Below are 21249 nucleotides of genomic sequence, written 5' to 3' on the forward strand. Positions count from 1 at the left end.
TATCCAAGACACGTACATTTTCATTTGTTTGTAAAATTAAGATTCATCTCAATGTTTGACATTTATAAAAATACAAAAGACTTCTTTGTCTTTGATGTTTTCAAGATATGTATCCTCAGTTCATTGTATTTGATCTTCATAAAATAGAGATGACTCATCTTAGATCGTCTTTGTTGTTTCAGAAAAACTCATGGATTGACTTTTATGTTTCGGGAAATACTTAAAAGTTTGTGTCATCCAAGACTCGTCAGGAGTCTTTGACGTTTAAAAACAGATTAATTAAAAATCTTAGATTGTCTGATGTCATCAAACAAAACCTAAGATGAAAGACTTGAAAAGAAAAATACCAAAACACTTACTTTTCAAAAACTCAAATAAAATTCTCAAACTAACAAAATACAGTATTTTAGGGCTTATAGAAGAAAAAAAACAACACATTCTTAGATGGCTGCAAACACGTACACCGGTTCCATCAAAGACTCTTAGCTTATCCTTGATGTAGGTTCATTGATGACTCCAAAATGTCTGATGTTTACAAAAACCACATACATTAGTTGCATCAACCTCTTGAAATTGTCTCCCATGTTTACAAAAATACATTTTACCATCCATGCAAGGATTCATGTTGCTTTTATTGTTTTAAAAAATAGCGAGCATAGCTACTACCTGATGTTTGCGAGAATGTTAAATTGTCTTTGATATTTACAAAATGAGCTTCATCCAACACTTGTTTATAAAATATGGCCATTCTACTAACCCTGTCGTCTTGTACTGATTAAAAACACATCAGGTACAATGGAAATTCCAAATGTGCGTCTGGGGTGTCTGCGCTAAGCCATTTGGAGTTTATCAGTTAATTTGAAGGAATAAGGCTGCAATTAGTTGGAATTAAATTGCGTGCGTGCGTGTGTGTGTGTGTGGGGGGGGATGTTATAGCTTGAACGCCAAATGAGCTGTAGGCTTTCCAACCTCAGGAATTTGACGCAGCGAAGCCAAGGAAGCACTTGAACACATTCCCCCCACTCTCTCGCTCTCGCCCACTGCACGCCCAGCCGACGGGCCAATGGGACGCGGAATGCTGGGAAGCATGTCGGAGAACTTCCAGTTAGTTCCACTTGAGTAAGTTGCATAAATGGCCTACACTGTACTACACAGCAATATGTTTATATATGCAATAATGACTACAAATATTTAAAAAAAAGTGGCAGCACGGTGTGAAAAGTGGTTATAGCACTCCTGCCTCAGACGAAGAAGGTTCTGGGTTCGAATCTTGGCCTTGGACCAATCGAACCTATGTTGTTTTCAAATATTTAAATATTAAAGACAATCTTAAATACTTTATTAACCGCAATGATGATTTTTAAGTCGTTAATGTAGGTATTTGTGTGAATTTAAAAGTCTTTGACAAAACAGTTTTCGAAAAACGAAATAAGTCATTTTCCAAAAAATCAAAGAGAACTTAAGACGCAAACCAAGGCCTCTTTGATGAATCAAACAATGTTTGTACCTATCAAAGAAAATCAAGGTCAGTATTTAAAAAAATCCATGGTCACCCTAAAATACACCACAGTCTTAAGAACCGATACGCGTTATTCGAAACACTGGAGAAAAATTTTTGTTGGTTTGGCGCGCCAGACTTTTGTTTTTCGTAAACATCGAAGGTAATTTAGAGTCTTGAATTGATGTAGTACTTCTTCTGTATACATTTCAATGTACACTAATTAGTGTTCAATGTGTTTTTACAAACATCGCAGTCTTTCAAAGAACCTCTTTACCTCTACGTTCACAAACATGAATGATAATTTAGATTTTCCAATGCCAGAGACTTACAGAGAATCTTCAATGAACCAACCTAGCCTATGTTTGTTAACATGAGGCAATTTTAAGAAAAAAAAAAAAAAAACATGAGGCAATTTTGTGTTTGATGAATCTTAGGTATTTTGTAGACATTTTTGAAGCACCAAACAAACACATTTGGACACCTCAAAAACAACTTAAGAGTCTTTGATAAATTGCTTTGAAATAGTTTTTGAACGTAACAAAAACAGTTATTCCACAGAAATGGCAAAAAAAAAAAAAAAATGGTTGGCAACTAAAAGTGTAAAAGTGGGACACGATGCAATGACCGCTAAACGCTAACACGCTAATTGGATCCTACTGCAGACAGAAAACGAAGCCATGTGTTCCAGTATTAACTAATGCTGTCTCCAATAAAAACCTAAACACGTCTATGTTGCATTGTTTCCATCATTACAGTGACGACAAATCCAAGCGCCGAACCAAACCAAACGTCTTGGCTGACAAACAATGGGCAACGCGAGCCAGCAGTGAGAAAAAAAAAAAAGAAGACAAGAGTTTATTCCATCAAGACTCGTAAAAAAAATCTCAACCTCCTCCCGCCTCAACGCAACATGACTCGACCGCAAAAGTCAACAAGGCCGGCGCGTCCCTAGAGAGAAACAATCGCTGGCCTCGTGTCAAGCGCTCGCTGATTGACGGCCAGAGGCGGAGAGGACATGTTTTACAACAAAAGCTCCACTTTGGCCTGTTTTTCGGGAAGTGAAAAACTCAAAAGAGAGACTCGGCCAACAGCAACAGCGTCGGCCTGTGAAGCGTTTCCAAAGGCCGCCGAGCGAGCGTCCGCCGAACTGGACGACCGACGGCGACTCGTGGACGTCCAGGAAAAAGTCCCGGTCCAAAAACCCGTCTCCTTTCCTGACCGCGTTGCTCCATGCGCTCACCGTCAAAACTCCTTAGTGACACCCCGAGGGGCTCTGTACTCAGACATGTGTGGGAATATGCCATGTCGCTAACATTCTGTTACAGTCAAAGTGACTCACCGCAGATTTATCAAGTTGGATTTTCTCCGACATTTTTTCTTCATTCTCAAATGTTATGCTACGACAGGATTCACTTGAATTATAATTATGCTTTTTTTGGAGTTGGCTAAAACATATTGAAAGTTATGGTGAAGTTGATTAGTTGATGATTTTTGTGGTTGTAGCATGGCATGTTTGTCTTTAACGAGCTCACTTGATAGCTAAATGGAAGATTGAGTAAAAAAAATAAAAAATAAATGAAGACTCATAGAAGAGCAAGCAGAGTGTGAAGCTGTCTAATATCGTGCACGTTTAAATGGTGTTAAAAATGCCCAAACGTATAATTAGTGTTTTTTGCATTTCCCCTGCAGACATCATTAAACAGTTAAATAATGAAATAGCGCTGCGGGCTGCGCTTGTGTGGGATTCTTTGAGGAGGTGTCACAGCCTGGAGAAGCCAAGAAGAGCCTCAAGCATCTGGGATCCGTTTTTTCACTGGCAAACGTATTACAATGTCTGAGTCACCATCTTTTGCGACCAGTCACCGTTCATTTTTTTTTTTTTTTAAAACATTCGAATCAACATCTCAAAGCGCAACCTGAAGTAAAACAAGAGGGAACCGACGGTTGTGCCTCTCAAAGATGGCCGTCAGCTGCGTTCCGTCCATCGTCGCTGCCGATTTGGCGTTGACGCCTGATGATGGCCGGCTGGCAACTCTCACAAAAAGACGCTCGTGACAAGCTTCATCCGTTTTCAATGGATGTACTTTCAACACCAATTTAAAAAAAACATTTTATTTTTAGTTTATTTTTTTACAACAGAAAAAAAACTGAATATTTTTGGAATTGATATTTGTTATTTAACATATAAAATTGATGTAATAAACAAATACAGTAATTCAATTGGACAAAGGACACAATTAAGGGTATCCAATAATTAAATAATTTTATTTTTTGAAAAATTACCGGTTAAGACTTATGAATTGATATATTAAGAATTATGGGGAATATTTTTAATGTATGTTTTAAACAATAAAAACATAAAATAGGACAGAATTATGAGCATTTTTTAAATAGATGTATTAATTTAAAACAATATTTTTAAAAACAAATCCCCAGTTGACAGCCAATTGTATTGTTTATTTATTTATTTTTTAAATCGCTGAGTTGAGATCAAGATAGATGAGTCAGAGTTTGGAATATTTCTTTTGTACTTAAAAAAAAAAAAAATCAGAATTGCAAAAGAAATTGTATTTTAAACATTGCAAAGTGAAGGAAATAAGCGCTAAAGGATTTATAAAATATTTTTCATATTGGGAAATCTGGGTGATTATATCTTTTAATTTTTTGTTTATTAAAACATTTCAATGTAAAGCAAAAATGTGAAAAACTCAAAATATGATTTTTAGAGTTCATTGGGAGAAAACTAGGGTAGTTGTGATGTGCCTTTGTTAGTACAAAATAAGTGCAAGTAACTGACAATTTTGAGTTGCTGTCTCGCTGTGATGGCACTAAAAACTGAAAAGTGAAGAAGACAAGACTGAAAAGATGCAGGAGACGAGCAAAACTCACGTGAAAGGTGCGGCTGACGCCCAAGGCGAGGCCCTCGGTCTTCACCTTCCACACGACTGCCTCCGGGGAGTTGAGGACCAGGACCAGAGGCTTCTGGTGGCGCAGCAGAGACTGGATGGGTTTCAGGTGCAGCTCCACCTGCAGGACGCGACACACAAAATAGTCTCATCACACGTTCCGATTAGGATTGATTTGTGCTGATAAAGTGGGACTTGCTTTGCTTGGTTTTGTTTGTGCGGGTTTGCTTGCCAGCGTGTTAGCCAACGCTGAGGCTTTCATGTTTTATTTTGTTTTCTGATCCTCAAAGGAGTTTTGCACAGTCTGCTTGTGAGATGAGAAAAACAAAAAGGACATCGTCACAAGCGGCTTTTACGCAACTTCTACTCCATGTGGTGACCAGGCATTTATGTCTGCTAATACATAGACTACAATTGTCATTGTGGCTATTACTACTACTACTGCTGCTAGTACTTATACTAACTCAACTACTAACTAACTACAATTACTACTACAACTGCTACTATTTCTATGACTGCTGCTTGTATCACTACCAGTACTTATTCTACGACAACTATGTTAATAAATACTTATTCTATTACTTCAACTACTACTATTATTTCTACCAGAATTACGACTACTTCTGTGCTGCCACTACTTCGGCTGCTACAACAAGAGAAGTTGCCGGCCGTGGAACAGACCTCTTAACCACGAGATCGCCACGCTGGTGTTAAAAGTTGCAATCTGAGTGATCCGTTCTCATCTTTGAACCTCTGCTTCCTCGTTTGTGCTCCCACGCTAATCAAATCAATCCGATTAGTGCCCGTAAATCACATAAGTCGAGCCCGAAGGTTGCACATCATTCCCATCCGAAATAAAACAAAGCTCTTTGTTTGGCTTGCTCAAGATGTGGTCTGCGAATCACATTGAAGTGAATCATGGAGAGAAAGCATTTCAATAACTTTTTTTTTTTTTTTTTTTTCACCTACCATGTATGAAATATCCGACATTTGTTTTCATTTAGTTCCCCGACAGGTACTTTGAGTCACGTGACCGCAGAAAACGATGTAATTAAAGCCTAATTATCAGCACAAAAAGCCCCTCAAATAATCAGTAAAAGTTCCATTTGAGGGAAAATAAACATCACAACTATCTTTAAAGCAAACGGAGACAGGCTCCAAACAAACAAGATAAGAGACTTGATGCTTTGTGTGTGTACATATTTTGAAGCCTCCCTCCCTCTCTGTTTGCCCATTGCCGACGGTGGAAAAACCCTCTCATTGGTCCTCGGAGAGCACCGATAAAAGCAAAAAAACAAGCGTCAGATAGCATCGCCAAGCAAGAGAGAGCAGATGAAAAGTTTTGGGGGCGCAGACAGAAAAAGCCGAGATGTGAATCACCTGAATGAGATCAACAAAAGAGCTGAGAGGAGCCCATTGTGTGTCGCAAGTGGAGCTACAAATGACCGCAGAGTGCCAGGAGGAGGCCCACTAGATCGCATCAAACACTAATGGCAGCTAACAACGCACCAAAACAAACACTCCACCTTTTGTTGATGCCTGACAAGTACATATATGGGGCAGCTAACCAGTTAGCTTCGGGTCAATCACTGGTCAAACATCACAAGAAAAAAAAAAAGAGCACTGCTTTGGGCAGTAAAGATAAATTATGTCAAAGTCATTTATTCACAAAAAGTAACAAAATGTGGACGTTTGTTTACAAGGGACAAGCATTTGGCTGCTAACCAACTAGCCCAACAAGCTAACATAGCAGTCAAATATCACGGATCAGATTCAGAGTCAAATACATCCCACGAGTCACACTGAAAGTGCAAACGCAAACGTCCCTTTTTCACAAAAAGATGTTACATAACAGCTGAGAGTCTTACAGGGCAAAAACAGGACATAGCGATGCTTTTATATGCTGTACTTTTAATTATGTGAAGCGCACCGAGGTACCTTGGTCGTGAAATGTGCTATAAAAAATAAAGCTGATTTGCCTTGCCAATAATAAAATCATATAACCTCAAATCTAAATCCTTTGTTCACAAAAAGTTGAACAAAAAATGAACATGGTCAACAGCTGGGGAGCATCTGCCATCGCCGCTATCATGAGGTCCAAGTTCCCGCCCACAGAGGTTCCAGACGCCTGATTGGTTGCATTGGCGTAAATGAGCGGGGGGACTTTGAGGGCGCGTCCGGGGTCGCGTCTAGACCGATCGCCTTACGCAAATTGAAATTCCTCACGGAGGGGACGACAGCTGTGAGCCGGATAATCAGCTCGCTCCGTATCCCGCCAGTGGCGCTGGCATGCTGTGAACACAATTCGCACCACTTTCGCACTGAGACCTTGCAGAATTACAAAGGCCGTTAGACGCATCCTGCATCATCGGTCCTGCACACGTAGCCCACACTTACTTTTGTTTGTGACATATAGACGATAGCTATTGAGAAAAGATAACATGAAGCTAATTTACTTCATGTCAAACATCACAAAAGGTTGGATGATTCAAATGTTCCACAGCATATACACAAGATCCAAATCAGTCATTTGTTAACAAAAAAGTTGTGGACATGAAGCGCTCTACGTTTGTTTACGCATGACAAGTATTTGGCAACTAGCGTGAAAAGCTAACATAATGCTAATATACAGTACGTCATCATTTGTGCTTCTTGTTGTCAAATACCACAAAAAGATTTACTACAGCTTCCACATAAGATCCAAATGAAAACCATTTGTTGACAAAAAGATAAATAAAGACCTGTCTAAGCATAGTAAGTCACCATCTACAAAAATGGCTGCATCGCTGCGTCATTGGGTTAGAAAAACTTAATGCACATGAAGTACTCTACATGACAGATAGCTAGTAAAGCTAACCTGAAATTATGTGTCTTCTTGTCAAATATTGGGGAAAAAAAAAAGTTTTTAATCTTGTTCACAAACAGGTGCTCCATATACTTGATCAAAGTCCTATCAAGGTAAAGCAAGGTACAACCTAACAAAACAAAAACAATAACTTAAGAAGCACTCTTTGTTTACAAATGACAAGCACTGCAACTAACCAGTTAGCATCCAGCCAACAAGAGTAGTGTAAAACACTACACTTTTGTTTACAAGTGGACTCAAACGCACCACACGTCATCCAAATGAAAGTTCCTTGTTTACAAAAAAAAATTGGTCAATGAGAGGCCAAGTGGAATGGCAACAAAAACAGGAAGTAGAATCCTTATGTAGGAGTAAATGACATTTTCGGACCCCATTTCCAGTAAAAGTGTCATTCGTGTTTGTTAACATTGTTTTGTTTGTCAAAACAGGAATTTCACGACTTCTTGTTGTGGTGGCGGCGTACATGCTGCAGCAGACTGTAAACTGCCTGCGGGAAAAGGGAGTTTCCCCGCTATCGACAACTCTAATTGAGTGTCTGATGATTGAGTGGGGGGGGGAACAAATCCAAACACACTTTAATTAGTCACCAGAGGACAACCGAAGGGAGGCGGAAAAAATAAGATGGGAAAAATGTCAAACGGCTTTTGATCAAGGTTGAGGAGATGCCACCCCCGGAATGTTTATAATTGCCTCTGTTAATAGTTTCAAGCGAAAACATACCCCAAAGGATGGTCCCAAAACACTTCATTATCATTTCAAACTCACTTTACAGCTTTACCCTTTAAAATGAATAGATTAAAGATCATTTGATTTGGGAAGAAAAAAAATGCCTAAGTGCAAGGATGCTAGCGTAGCTAACAGTTAAACCTCACATATTCGCGGTTTGGCACCCACAAATTCACCTCTTGACTGATTGTTAATTTGAACTAAACAAAAAACAAAAAAAGTACATGTTTTTCATGCAAAACAGAACAGATTAATGTCATTTCAATGTAGAAAATTATCCATCTTTATTTGGGCACATACCGGACCTTAAGTTAGCAATTAGCTGTTAGCAGTAGACCTCCCTGCACCCCTAGCTACTTGTCCATAAAAATGGCGGCTTAGAAGAAGCTGCGCATTTTGGCGCCATCTTGTGGTTTTTCGGCATATAGAGATTTTGTTATTTTCTTGAGAGAAACTTACAAGCAGGTGACTTCGCATATCGGAGAGTGTTCATTGTATTTAGTCTACTGCAAAAAAAAAACAACAACAAAATTGTCTACTGCAGCCGACGACTAATCTTGTCTGTCTGGATCTTGGCTCTTTCCGGGTGGCTGAGGGCGCAAGAGGGGTGTTATCGCGACTCCGCCCACATTCTTGATGCTAACCTGCTGCCTGATGCTAATCAGCACGCCCTGCTGCAAATGCAAACAAACAGCGTCGGCAAAAAACGTGTCAAATTGTACATGCTGTAGCCACAAACACCTTTAAATGGCTTTCAAATATGCATACAGATTCAAATCGAGTCCTTTGCTCACAAAAAAAGACACCGCAATAGAACCAGAACAGGATGTAGCACCCTATCAAAATAAAAGTTAGAACATAATGCAGATTGATGCGTATATGAATCAGAAAATAGCCAAATCAAAAGTACTATTGTTCACAAAAAGTTCAACCAAAACACATGAATCAAAAACAAAAACTGGAAGTAGTTACCTACCAGAATAAAAGCTCATCAAACCCAACATAGATGCTCACAACACTCATCAAGATCCAATTTCAAGTCCTTTAGTTCACAACTGGCCATCATCTCTAAACAATGAGCCACTCACAGCAACTAGACAAAAGTACTGTAAGTGGACACCACCGCATTGTTTCCCAAGGCCAATTTTTACCTCAAATTTGGTGAAATTTGAGATGTTTTACGAGCGTTTGGAAATGAATGGTAATTGGAGGAAACGGCCAACGTCCGACTTCACCCCAGCGGCGACCGGTCGGTGGCTTTAGCGGTCCTTCCCAATCTGGCACGCTCTCTCATCAGACCCGGCCAAAACCAGCTTCTGTTACTTTGATCGCAGACAAATGTGAAAAACACTCGACGGGCACAGAAAATAGAAGAGATTTTATTCCAGCCAGTCACTGCTGTCGAGTCTATAAAAGGATCAAAAATAGTCGATAAAAAGTCTGCAAACAAAAAGAGCCTTGAGCGGTAGCGTTGCAAAAACTGTCTGGCCAACCACCCACTCACACACAATGTGTACAAAATAACAAAAAGGAATGTTTTTAGTCGCGAATGTGGTCAATCAGATCTTGGAGTGGAATTTTTGGAATGCAAAAAACGTTTGTTGACAAATTGTGGGTAACTTTAAAGACAGTGTAAAGTAGGATGAGCTAACACAGCAGCTAAAGGATGCGATGATGAGCAAGATAAATACAATCTAGTTTTCAAAAATGTGAATATGTGGCTTAGTATAGTGTTTTGGACAAGCTATGGTGTAAAATATACTGTAAGTGCACTCAATTTGCCATTATAATCAAATTGTATTTTTCATATTTTGGACCATGATGTGTTTTTGAGTACAGAAAGGATATCTTGCAGTTACATAACAAATCAAAAGACGAACAGAACTGGATCAAACGCAAACAGCTGGTAGTGCATTGCGAGGCGATGTCGTTTGTGGAGGTTGTGAGCAGGTCAGAGCGCAGTTAGCGAACGTCACCCCACGTTGAGCGCTTAGCACGTTTCCAGCGCGAGGCCGGTGTTGTTCTTGGGCCGCGCCGAGCCAAGCAGTAAATCCAGCAGCTGGGGTGTCGCCTCTCACCTAATGAGCGCCGGCGGGCCAGCTGCCAGTCACGTGCGCTTGGGTCGGTTCCAGCTGCGCGTTGTTCAACGTCAACTTTGACTGCCGCCGCGGAGAACTATTGACGAGCGTCACGTCTATTGCTGAGAGGCCGCACACGTCGCAGCTGAAGTTTGCATGTGTGGCGTGTGTTTGCAAATTCCCATCTGCATTCTGTCGCGCTCGCGCGCGCGCTGCGGTTTTTAGTGTTCCGGAGGCCCGGACGAGGTTTCTTTTTTTTTTTTTTTTTCGCCGAACGGGCCAGGCCTCGGCCGCAAGCACCTCGAGGACATCTTGAAGCCGTCGCCAGACACCGCTTCCTCAGACGAATGGACATAATCACCGAGTGAAAACGGATAGAGCTGAAGAGGATAAAAGTCAGCCACACACTGAATGTCGCCTCCTCGAAAATGTAATGTCCTTACTCTTTCACTGCTCATTATGCAAGCAATTTTTGTTTTTATTTCAGGTGCAAATACAGTGGCACCTCTACTTACGAAATCAATTGGTTCTGGAAGAAAGTTCTTACGTAGAAAATTTTGTAAGTCGAGACGCATTTTCCATGTCAATGCCCTAATCCGTTCCAAGCCTCCCAAAATTCAGACATAAAAGTTTTATAAAGCATGAAAATGCATCAAAATATGCAACAAATACAATTTGATTATTGCACAATAAATTAGAGTTGTGCTTAATGCATAAAAACAAAGAATAGAGTAAAGAATAAAAATGGTCATTTACCTTTTTAACTGCTGTCCTCATCGTTTTTTGCCCTCTTTGATTCATGTTCTCTCTCAGGAGTGTTTTTTGCCTGGTGCTTTGTAAAGAACTGATCAAAGGATTTTTTTTTTTTTTTTAAAACAATTCTTCGAAAATGTCCAAGGCAAACATCATCTTAGTGATCGATTGCCCGACTGGTGAACACTTTTTCTGGGTGATTCTTTTCAACAAATTCCGAAAATTGTTGGAAACTTCAGGTACGGCGAAGCGTCTTTTTCCAAAAAAGGCCCGTCTCGTCGCAATTAAAAACTTCATCAATCACCAATTATTTGAATTTTTGCACAAATTCGTCGGCCGTTAGTTAATACATTTATGAAAAACTATTGGAATGCCTCATGGCCCGAGGGATGAATGACGAGGACGCTGCATAGACACCGATCTATCTATTATCTAAGCAATGCTCACACACAGACAGTCAAGCGGAGTCTTTACTGAAGTCGCACGACATTTACAAATTTTGGAACTCAGTGCACACAAAAATGCGCACCTCACTATTAGGCGCACCGTTGATTTTTGAAAAAAAGACTTTTAAGCGTGCCTGAGAGTCACAAAAATACGGTATGTAGTGCAGTGCTCAACTACTACAGTTGTTTATGTAGCATGGGTTCATGACTGTGTCCAAGCTAGATGCGTGGTGTTGATGCTTTATGGTCCTCTCTGTTTTAAGTGCTCTGCTGCCAACTTGTGGTATCTATATGCAATTACAATCACCTTTTGGAGGGATGTCAACTACTCCTACCATTTGTGAGAGGGTTTGATGCCTAAAAATAATGTTGGTGGCATAAGTTTAAATGAAGATGCATAGAACTTAAGAGTTAAATACAGCTGAACTGTCCTACTTCAATAAATTAAACACTGAGAGCCTGGATTGACGATGGAAAGTAATTTTTCCAATGGGCTTGCGTCAACATGCAGCTGGATGCTCGTTTTTGGGATTCCAATCTAAGGACATGATTGGTGTATGGATTTCTTTGGGGATAGGAGCAGCTTTTTCACCAATTGTTATTCTCTTGTTGGTCTGGTCGATCCCCGAGGCTTTTGGACGTTTTTAACAGTTCCATCTGCTTCAAACTTACCTCGAGTTCATAAGCGTGCGAGGGTGAGCCGACTATCATTTGCTGGCGATTGTACGGTTCAGTCTAGTTTTGCTGCATCGCTTACGGCATGCCAAAAGAAACTAGAGGGGAAGAGACCAATTACCGTTCTTGATTCCACCAAAATTTGACACCTCTCAGGAACGCAGAGCTAAGGAGGCGCCCGGCAAACTTTGTGACATTCCTGCTCGAGTCCATTACCTTCACATCTCAGTTTTTATGTTTTCAGTGGCGGATCACGTTTCACATGATAATCACACTGTCAGCTCATTAAGTCATCAATCTAGCACAACTCCAGACTGGTAGACACGGCAGTTTGGATTGCGGACCCCACACAAGCCACTAACTCAACCACCTGTTAGTCTTTTGTTAGCGAAAACTAAGAAAAAACATGAAGCAAGGCAGCGTCACGCGAACAGGCACGTTAGCTTCCATTGCTAGGCCTTTACTAGCTAAATGCTGACTGAAAGATTGATAAAGAGACTAACAATCTTGAACCATGACTGTAGTCGGGCAGAATTTCAAATGAGCGTTGAGCAAACGCTGCTAAGATTTAGTATCACAAAAAGCAAAGATATGAACTGCAATGTTAGCTTTTCCCGCTAGCTACAACTTCAAACGGATTGATCACATGCTATCATTTAGCCAAACAACACCCTACATCTTGCTCAGGTACGTTTCAGAAAAATATACTTTCAAACATGATAAGATGCTAACATGCTAATAGTTGGCATGCTAAGATGAAGCAAAACAGGAACCTGAACCTTTGTTTTGACGTTAACATGCTAGCATTACATGTATGCATTTGCATGGTTTTGTAGCACGTGATCAAAAATGGAACTGACAACTAAACAATAACTGGCGGGAACAACCAACTTAATCGATTTTAAATTAAACACAATCACAAAAAATGCGACAACACAAGACACATCACAGAGGTTGCGTAATCTGCTGACCTCTGCGGGGACACTGCCGGGTCGCTGGGCGGGTGCGGCGCCTCGCAGGTTCACCACGTGGACTTCCTGGGGGAGGCCGCTCGTTCCACGGCTGGCGCAGCCCGACAGGGCCGTGAAGCTCTTACTCATGGCCTGCACGGGGTGGCCCAAGCCAACTGGCAGCAACTCGCACGGGCTGCGAAACAACGGGCCTGCGATAGGGGGGAAAACAAACAAATTAAGTTTACAGCAAGCAGCGTTGTACATGAAGCAAATAGTGTGGTCGAGTGAAAAAAATATATAATACTAAGCCAGACATATTTTCTCTTCCAAACAATGTAGCGTCACCCAGTCTGACCATTTCAGTTGCAATAAACACACACATTTGCCAATCACGCTCTCCAACTGCTTTATTTCTTTATTTGGTCATATTTTCCCTTGAGGCGAGCCAGACGTTACTCGCTCATCATCGCACCTGAGTTTTGTGGAGAGCAAAATGAAATTCATAAACAAGTGAAAAACAAAGGCGGGAAAAATGCCCCGAATGTACATACGGCAATCTTAGCCAATCAAGTCTCTTGCACAACAAAAAGGGAAAATACACAAACATGTATTTTTTATATATATATAAAGTGGAGTTGCTTTACACCATTTAATCGAAGCTAACTTACATGGGTTGATGATAGATCAATGTTAAAACAATAGAAGAAAAAAAAAAAAAGAGTAAAACTTCAAAATGATTATACATATGCACCGCTCCAAGACATTATCCAAATAAGCAATGCAATTATTTACGTATTCAGTGCAGCGTGTGAGGCGGGAGTTACAATAACTCATGTTGACTCTTGCATGACATGACGCTTCCTCCTGGTCGGCCGCAAAAGGTGCCTCAGCGTCTCTACGTGACGCACTAAGACGCATACAAAACATCAAGTCGGACGCTGGGAAGCACAGAAATGCAATGTTGAGGTTTTTGAGGGAGGCAACAAACAAATGTTTCCTTTCGAGAAGGTCTGTGGTCGGGTGGGGGACATGGTTGATTTTATTTATTTTTTTATTTTTTTTTGCGGGGGGATATTCACTCGCCTTACCAAAAACACGCCAAGGTTTCAACATTTGGAAATGATTTGAGGCTAGATTTCAATGTTAAAGTCTCCCAGCGTGAGCCAGCATGTGTTTCAGTCCGCTCACTGGCTTTTTTTTTTTTTTTTTAACCCCTCCTTATCCTCCCTTTATTGTTTTCTGTTTCCGTGCCGTCCACTATTATTCTTCCATTACTACGCCGACTTCAATGCTGGGGGAGTATATTTGTGTCAAAACATGGTGGTACAACTTTCTACTCTATCAACTGCTCTGCGAATGCACATTTTGCATATTCCATGATTTTTGTAATTAGCAATTCTGGAAAGCTTGATGAAAAATGCTTTTAAAGGTAAAAAAATCAGTTAAATGCTAACTGGGCCATACATAAAATACTTCGAAAAACTCAAGGGGAAATCACATATCAAAGCCACATCCTCTTTTGGAGAAAAAAAAAAAAAATCCAGGTTAGTATATAACAAACACGCCACATACAGGAAGTTTCAGACAAACAAATAAACCCAACAACCCACACAACCATTCACGCCAAACTTCTTTTGACTACCCATTCACTAAGGGTTCAGTATCTTGCTCAAGGATACTTCAACGTGGTCACAATGGCCTGGGATCGAACCCACAACCTCTGGGTTGGGAGATGACCGCCATAGCACTGAGCCACACCACCCACACACACACCAATAGCATTCATTCTTTGTTATGTCCTGCCAAGACCTGAGTATGCCAACTTGTTCTTTAACAATGACTAGCATAAGAATAGTAGAAAGTTGGTAATAGCATACTGGTAAAATAGTGTGAACATAGTAATAGTCTAGGACCATAGCAGAGGAGTCGGATAGCCTATTAGCATAGTGGTAGCATAGCTTTATTAGCATAGTTAGCATAAAAATAGCAGCACGGTGGCAGCAGCATGTTAGTTAAATCTTTCATGTAGTTAATATTTTAACATTATTAATCTGGCAAGTAATTTGTTTTTATTAATTTTTCATATTCTGAGCTGAGCACTGCATTTGGTTGTGGAAGCATGAAAAGCTTCCTCGTTTGTTCAGTTTAACAAGCTAAACTGAAAGTTGACTGCAAGTATTTGCACTCTCTGCAGCATCACTGACGGAACATAAGCAGAAGGTTAACGTGGGCCGCGGCCTTCTGTCTTCTTCTGTGGTGCCTTGACTGTTTATTTGTTTATTTCTGCCTACTTGGAGGGATTTGCAAAACACACCAACAGGCGCACACACACACACATACACGGGCTCCAAAAGCAGCATTATGAGGATTATTATGTCTAGCAAAATATGATAATGATATCCTTTTGTTGTTGTACATTCAGGATCAAGTGTTTGTACGGCCGTGATCACAGGAAGTGGCTGCTGGAGATCGTAATTAGAGCACATAGCGCACTTCAATGGCCCGTGCTGGGAAGGGTCTGCTCAAGGGCTGCTCCATCAGCATAATCATAAAAAAAATAAAATAAAAGTCTGGATTTATTAAGTATATTTTAAGGGTCCCAACAACACTTAAAAACAACTTATGGAGTATAAAAGTCATAGTAGCATAGCCATAACATTTTAATGGTTGCAATAGTGGTCAAATAGTTCATAGTTCGATTAGGTCCTATTTTTTTGGGTGATATTTTTCTGACTATGTCACAAATATGAGCTAAAGTCACAAACGCGAGGACTCGGGAGGGACTCCAAACACTCTGCTGCTTCCTACAGGGTGGCGCCGGGCCAAGATTTGGAAACAGGAAGTGATGTCAGCTGGTGTGTGCCAGTTTGGGACGCGCCAGATATTCCCACAAAGCCATTTCCCAAGATAAACAAACACACACGCACGCGCACACGTACACTCACGCACAAAAAAAAAACAAAAAACTCTACTCCCACTCCCCTCTGTGCATGCAAAAACTTACCTTGAACTCAGAGTCCTGATTGCGTTGCTTCAATATAATCAAGTGTAGAACAGTGCGATAGAAATGGTAACGTAGTGGTAGCATAGTGTAACAACACTGTCCTAGTGATAAGTACAAAGTATACACTAATATATTAATATCTGTATAGTACCAGTATATGTCTAAATTTTAGGATTGAAGTGTTTTTTTTTTTTTTCCATGAATGAAAAGAATGTTTACTAGTAGTGGACGTTAAGGCCCAAAAGCACAGGCCCAAATCCGTAATAAGGCCACTTTAATTACAGTGGATATGAATTATTATTTCAAACGTCAATAGATCTCCTCCCTGCTTCCCGCTAAGGACTGAAATGATCCTCTGGCCTCATTTTCTGTTGCACGGCGGGGCACCGTTCCCACGCAAAATGCAACATCTCCTGTTCCACTTTCCTGCCACAGGGGGGCCATTTAAAAAAAAAGTATATATATATTTTCATAACCACCACACAATCACCAGTGAATCTCACGAGCCCCTGCCCACTCACCCTTGAACCCCAAGCCGCTACTCCAGGAAGCCAGCAAAGCCCTTTATAAAGGGGTAAAAGGAGGTTCACGTCGCCAAGAGGATTTATCTTCCGTAAAACAAACTTCAGACACGAGAAACGGAAGCCGGGAGGGGACGAAGTGAGGCGGGCAAGAGTGCACTCTTGGAGGGAACTTGTGAATTCTGCCATCAAAATGTGACACATTAGAAGGCGAATAGGACTGTGTACTTGAAAAATGAAAGAACGAATAATCATTTACGATTTTTAGACTCTAAGTCGCTCTGGATCATAAGAAAATGAATTATGAAGAAGAAGAAACAACAACAACAACAACAACAACATCTAAGTCGCATTTTTGGAGGAAATTCATTTTACAAAAAAAGGAGACCAAGAACAGAGCTCGGACTTGCACACACACACACAAAAAAAAAAACGTTCACCAATAGTGTTGACGGCAACAAACGAGTTCCGGTTAAATTTTTGCTTCTATCTACAGAAAGGTTTTTGTATTTAATTTACTTTAATTAATTTAATTTTGGTTGTGAACAGTTGGCAATGTAAATTATGCTACAAAAATCATCAATGGCCTTGGTAATACTGGATTTATAGCCACTTTTTGTATATATAAAACCATTTTCTTTTTAGGAAATTGTGACATCATAAATGTGTCTTATTTTTAGAACGAAGACACTAACAGTTTGACTTGAGTTATTAAGCTATAAAAGCGCTAATGACTTTTCTTATTGCTTTGGCTTCGTCTGAAGAGACTGGGAGAGGCTGTTTACATGCATTTACGCCATGCTAATGCTAGCACCTGCTATCCAGTTGGAAATATGGCCCCCTCCAACGAATTGCGAACCAATGTACTGTAGCTACAGCTAGCAATCTGCCTGGGTGCAGACACTTTTTGTTGCATTTGAGCAGTGACGAAGTCGACCACGGCTTTTTTTTTTTGTCTCCTGCGGGATGACGGCATCGGCGTTGCTAATAAGCTAACGTCAGTTGCTACAAAACAAAAGTGTGTCGCGTTCACGTTGGGCATCGATTGCTTCCTTGGCGCGTCAATCAAAAAAGTGAGCCCGACCACTTTGTTTTGGTGACGCTACAAAATAACATCATCAGTCATCGCAGATGGTGAGAGGCGTTTTTCCTCCTCCTTATCCTCCCTTTTTCTTCTTTAGCCGCTGACAGAAAGGGTGATTCACACTGCGGAGGAGGAAGACTACTAATTCTATGCTGCCCTTGTCATCTTGACTAAACAAGCAGCAAAGCACAAAGAATACAAACAACAACTTTCAGCAGAGAGGAATCATGATTGAAAAATAAAAGGGAACCTTTACCTTCTCAAAATATTATGGCTGTGCTACCCTATCATCTTGTTGGCAGATTTTCAGTTAACAAAGCACAGAAAATACTAATAATCACATTTACTGACAAAGCTATATATATTTATGTTTTGAAAACTACTATTACCAAAACAAACTAAAAAAAACTTTTAGCGAGAAACGCATGATTAAAAAACAACTACGGCTATGCTACCTTTGTAATCATGCTAGTGTAAACAAGCAGTTTAGCAAAACAGACACGATACAAGCGGACAAGGATAAAACCTTTACCTTTATAAAATGTACTAATTCTATGCTAACCCACCAACTTATAGAACTACAAAAGCTATGCTACCGTTGTAATCTTGTCGGCAGAAACATGCAGCTATCTAAGCAAAGACGACACAAGCTATGAATTTGTGAGAAAATACATGTTTCATGTTGCTGACTATCTACATTTTGGAAACTACTAATGCTAGGCTACCTTGCTAATCTTGCTAGCATATAGCGTCCACGCAGAAAAACCAATAACATTGCAAACAAGATTTTTTTTTGTGTTTTTTTTAAAAGGGCAACCTATGCTCTACATTCATAAAACAATGCTACTCGTGCAATAAACTCCCCGGCGAAGGCAATGAAATTGTCAGCACAACACTTCCTTTCGGTCCAGTGCCATCGTAAAACTTCTTAGAGAGGCCCGGAATCGGTGTTGTTAAAAAAAAAAAATAAATAAATAAAAAAAAAGTGTGAAGTCTTAGTAGGTCTCGGCATCCGTCTTGACTAGCGTGCGCCTCCACACTAGTAAAGACGTGTGTGGCGTGTTTAGACTGGCACGTTTCCAACAAGCCATGTACAGGAGAAAGGGAAGAAGGGCGGGACAAAAAGTTTTATGTCAACAAAAGGACTGCAAGTCCCCAACTTGGACATGAACTCAACTCAACCTTGCTCACTTCATTACAGAGGTTCACAATGAAATTACAAGTCAGCTGTTAAAGAAGTTCATAGCAAGGAGGGAGAAGACATTAGAATGAGCTGCCTTTGTGCAAATTCCACCTAGTTTGAAGACAAAAAGAAACAAAAAACAGAATGGCACAAAATGTCCAACAAATTCGACTAAGAAACTCCAAGTTGAGCCTTGGTCTCGGTCTGGGTTTTGATTGTAACGACTTTAATTGCACGACCGCAAACTCACAAAGGGATCGTCCATATGGAGAAAGTGTGCTGCTTTTTCTTTTCTTTTTTTGGCGCGCAAACAACTTTCTTTCTGTCTGATTTATTTTTTTTTTTCCCGGCCCCTGCCAAAACCACGAGTGGTTGCCGAGGCTCATCTGGAGCGGACCGCCGCGAGGCTTCAGATTGCGCAAGCGCTGTAACCGGAGAATTGCGGCGTGGGCGGGAAAGGAGAAGGAGAAGGAGGAGGCGGGATGGGTCGCCACACTCGAATCGACAACGGCGGCGGCGGGGTTTCTTCCAGCGAGCAGATGTTGAGGCATCGCTAGGCGCAACGCTTTGGGGCTGTTTACATAGCCACGGTCAGGCCGGGCCTTTATCTTGACAGGGAGGCCCCAACACCGGCCCCATGCTGCCTCGTGTCACATAACACTACAATGTGCCTGCGGATTGTTTCTAGTCACTCTGTATATTTCTAGTGCGCAAAGTGACAGCTATCGTGACTCATGACTGGGTAGAGAAATGGCATTAATTCATTAAAGGGGAAGTCAACCACTCACCACCCACCCCCCACCCCCCAAAAATCTTAATATGTTCCATGCAGACCCACCAGTCTAAATATGGTAATCTGGTTAATATTGCGTTAAGTAGAATATGAGTTAAGCAGCAAAATCCAACCGTTTTTAACAATACCAGAAGGCGGCCATTTTACCACTTGCTGTCGAGTGAAAATGACATCACAGTTGCTCGGGTCTCAGGCAACAAGTTACAACCAATCACAGCTCAGTTTTAGAAAACGTGAGCTGTGATTGGTTGTTGCCTGGGCCTTGACCAACGGTGACGTCATCTTCAGTCGACAGCAAGTGGCAAATGGCCGCCTTCCTGAGATGGATAAATACGGCTGGATTTTGCTGTATAACTCATATTTCACACAGGTAATATTAATCAGAATGTCATGTTTATGTTAGTGAGGTCACATATAACATATTATTGTCAAGAAAGTTTAAGTTTGACTTCTCCTTTAACTGTCATGGATGTTTACATTTGTCAACCGGAGACCAAATGTTTACTGCCACTGCCATTTGGGTAAGAGGGTCTCGCCCAGCTTGTCTGTGAAATTTAGGTTTGTAAACCACTGCAATGACTGACTGATCCCTGTAGATGTCAGCGTTGCATCACTTCACTCGATTACGGGGGAGAGAAAAGCCAACATGTTTGAAGACTGACATGTTCAGGCAGCCCGCGCTTGAACAGAGTCTTTATAGGGATGCTAACTAGCAATTATTATTAATTACAGATACATTTGTCCGTTATTGTTTCAGTTAATTGATGAATTGGATATAATTAAATAAACTTTTTAATACCCATTCAGGACATTATTTCGAATTGACACTCTAGAAAAACTGATTATGACGCACTTTACTTTCTCGCAAAATGGTGAATAATGTTTTCCAAAGTAAAAACAGATGTTTGCAAATTGTTTTCAAATCATTTTGACTAAGCACAAAGATAATCAATCTGCTTTCATGGAGGACTACAAAAATTTCGACAATATTCTGTGGGTCTTGAACAAACAGCTGTCAATATGGTGATCTCTGTTTTGAAAACTGTTTGCAATGAAGAGTTAATAACAGGAGATACACATGCATTTTTTTGACCCTATGGATGATTTCAAGGTGTTGTGTTTATTTCTGTCGTGCAAGGAGGCGAGCGGCGTCATGAATCACAGGACAGGCCCACTACTCCAACACGGGTCTTCTGCCTGCGCATCAACTGAAACGGTCGCTATCTTGTTCCCGGCTGTTCTCGTATCTCGCCGGCCTTCCTCCTCGTAAGAGCTCGCTTACGCAAATCTGCACACCTCCACTGACTCACACCCGCTTTCCTCTCTCACTCTCGGTCTCTCCGTCTATGGTTCCAGTAAGCAGGCGTACAAATAAGTGAAGTCAGAGTCGGTAATGGAAGACAGCTGTTGGTGATTGTGAGCTTTCCATTGTGTTTCTCAACATCGTCAAGAAGAAGAAGAAGAAGAAGGAAAAAAAAAAACGCAATCATGCGAGGGAGTGGGCCCTCAGTGTGATAGTAAAGAGGACAAGGCCACAAACTACACCTTTGACATTAAACTTGAATTTCCAACTTCATTTTATGCTTATCAAACAAAAATAGCCCAGATAATCAAATCAATGTAATCAAAATCAGAAACTAAATTACAGTAAATGAAAAACAAAAAAACAAAATGAGTCTATAAATTTTTTTTTTATTCAAAAATGCGATCATAATGCCAGTAATGCGAGCTCTCACCACTAAGTCACTTAGCTAGCGAAG

At 40.7% G+C, this 21249-nt stretch overlaps 1 protein-coding gene across 6 annotated transcripts in view; it reads right to left on the minus strand.

Annotated features, from left to right (window-relative positions):
• Positions 1–21249, minus strand: part of tgfbr3 (transforming growth factor, beta receptor III) — a 259659-nt gene that overhangs the window by 19705 nt on the left and 218705 nt on the right. For 5 of the 6 annotated variants that reach the window (XR_013285283.1, XM_077533668.1, XM_077533667.1 and 2 more), the window contains 2 exons: positions 12923–13113; positions 4391–4528 (listed from right to left, as the gene is read on the minus strand). Coding sequence is in view for 4 of the 6 variants with exons in the window: in XM_077533668.1 (XP_077389794.1) it covers positions 4391–4528; positions 12923–13113 (329 nt within the window). In the remaining 2 variants the exon portion in view is untranslated. Of the gene's footprint in view, positions 1–4390; positions 4529–8975; positions 9020–12922; positions 13114–21249 lie in introns of those variants that run through there. The other variant, XM_077533671.1, reaches the window with a different exon arrangement.

This window comes from Festucalex cinctus, chromosome 10 (genome assembly GCF_051991245.1).
Source record: "Festucalex cinctus isolate MCC-2025b chromosome 10, RoL_Fcin_1.0, whole genome shotgun sequence".
Taxonomy (NCBI): domain Eukaryota; kingdom Metazoa; phylum Chordata; class Actinopteri; order Syngnathiformes; family Syngnathidae; genus Festucalex; species Festucalex cinctus.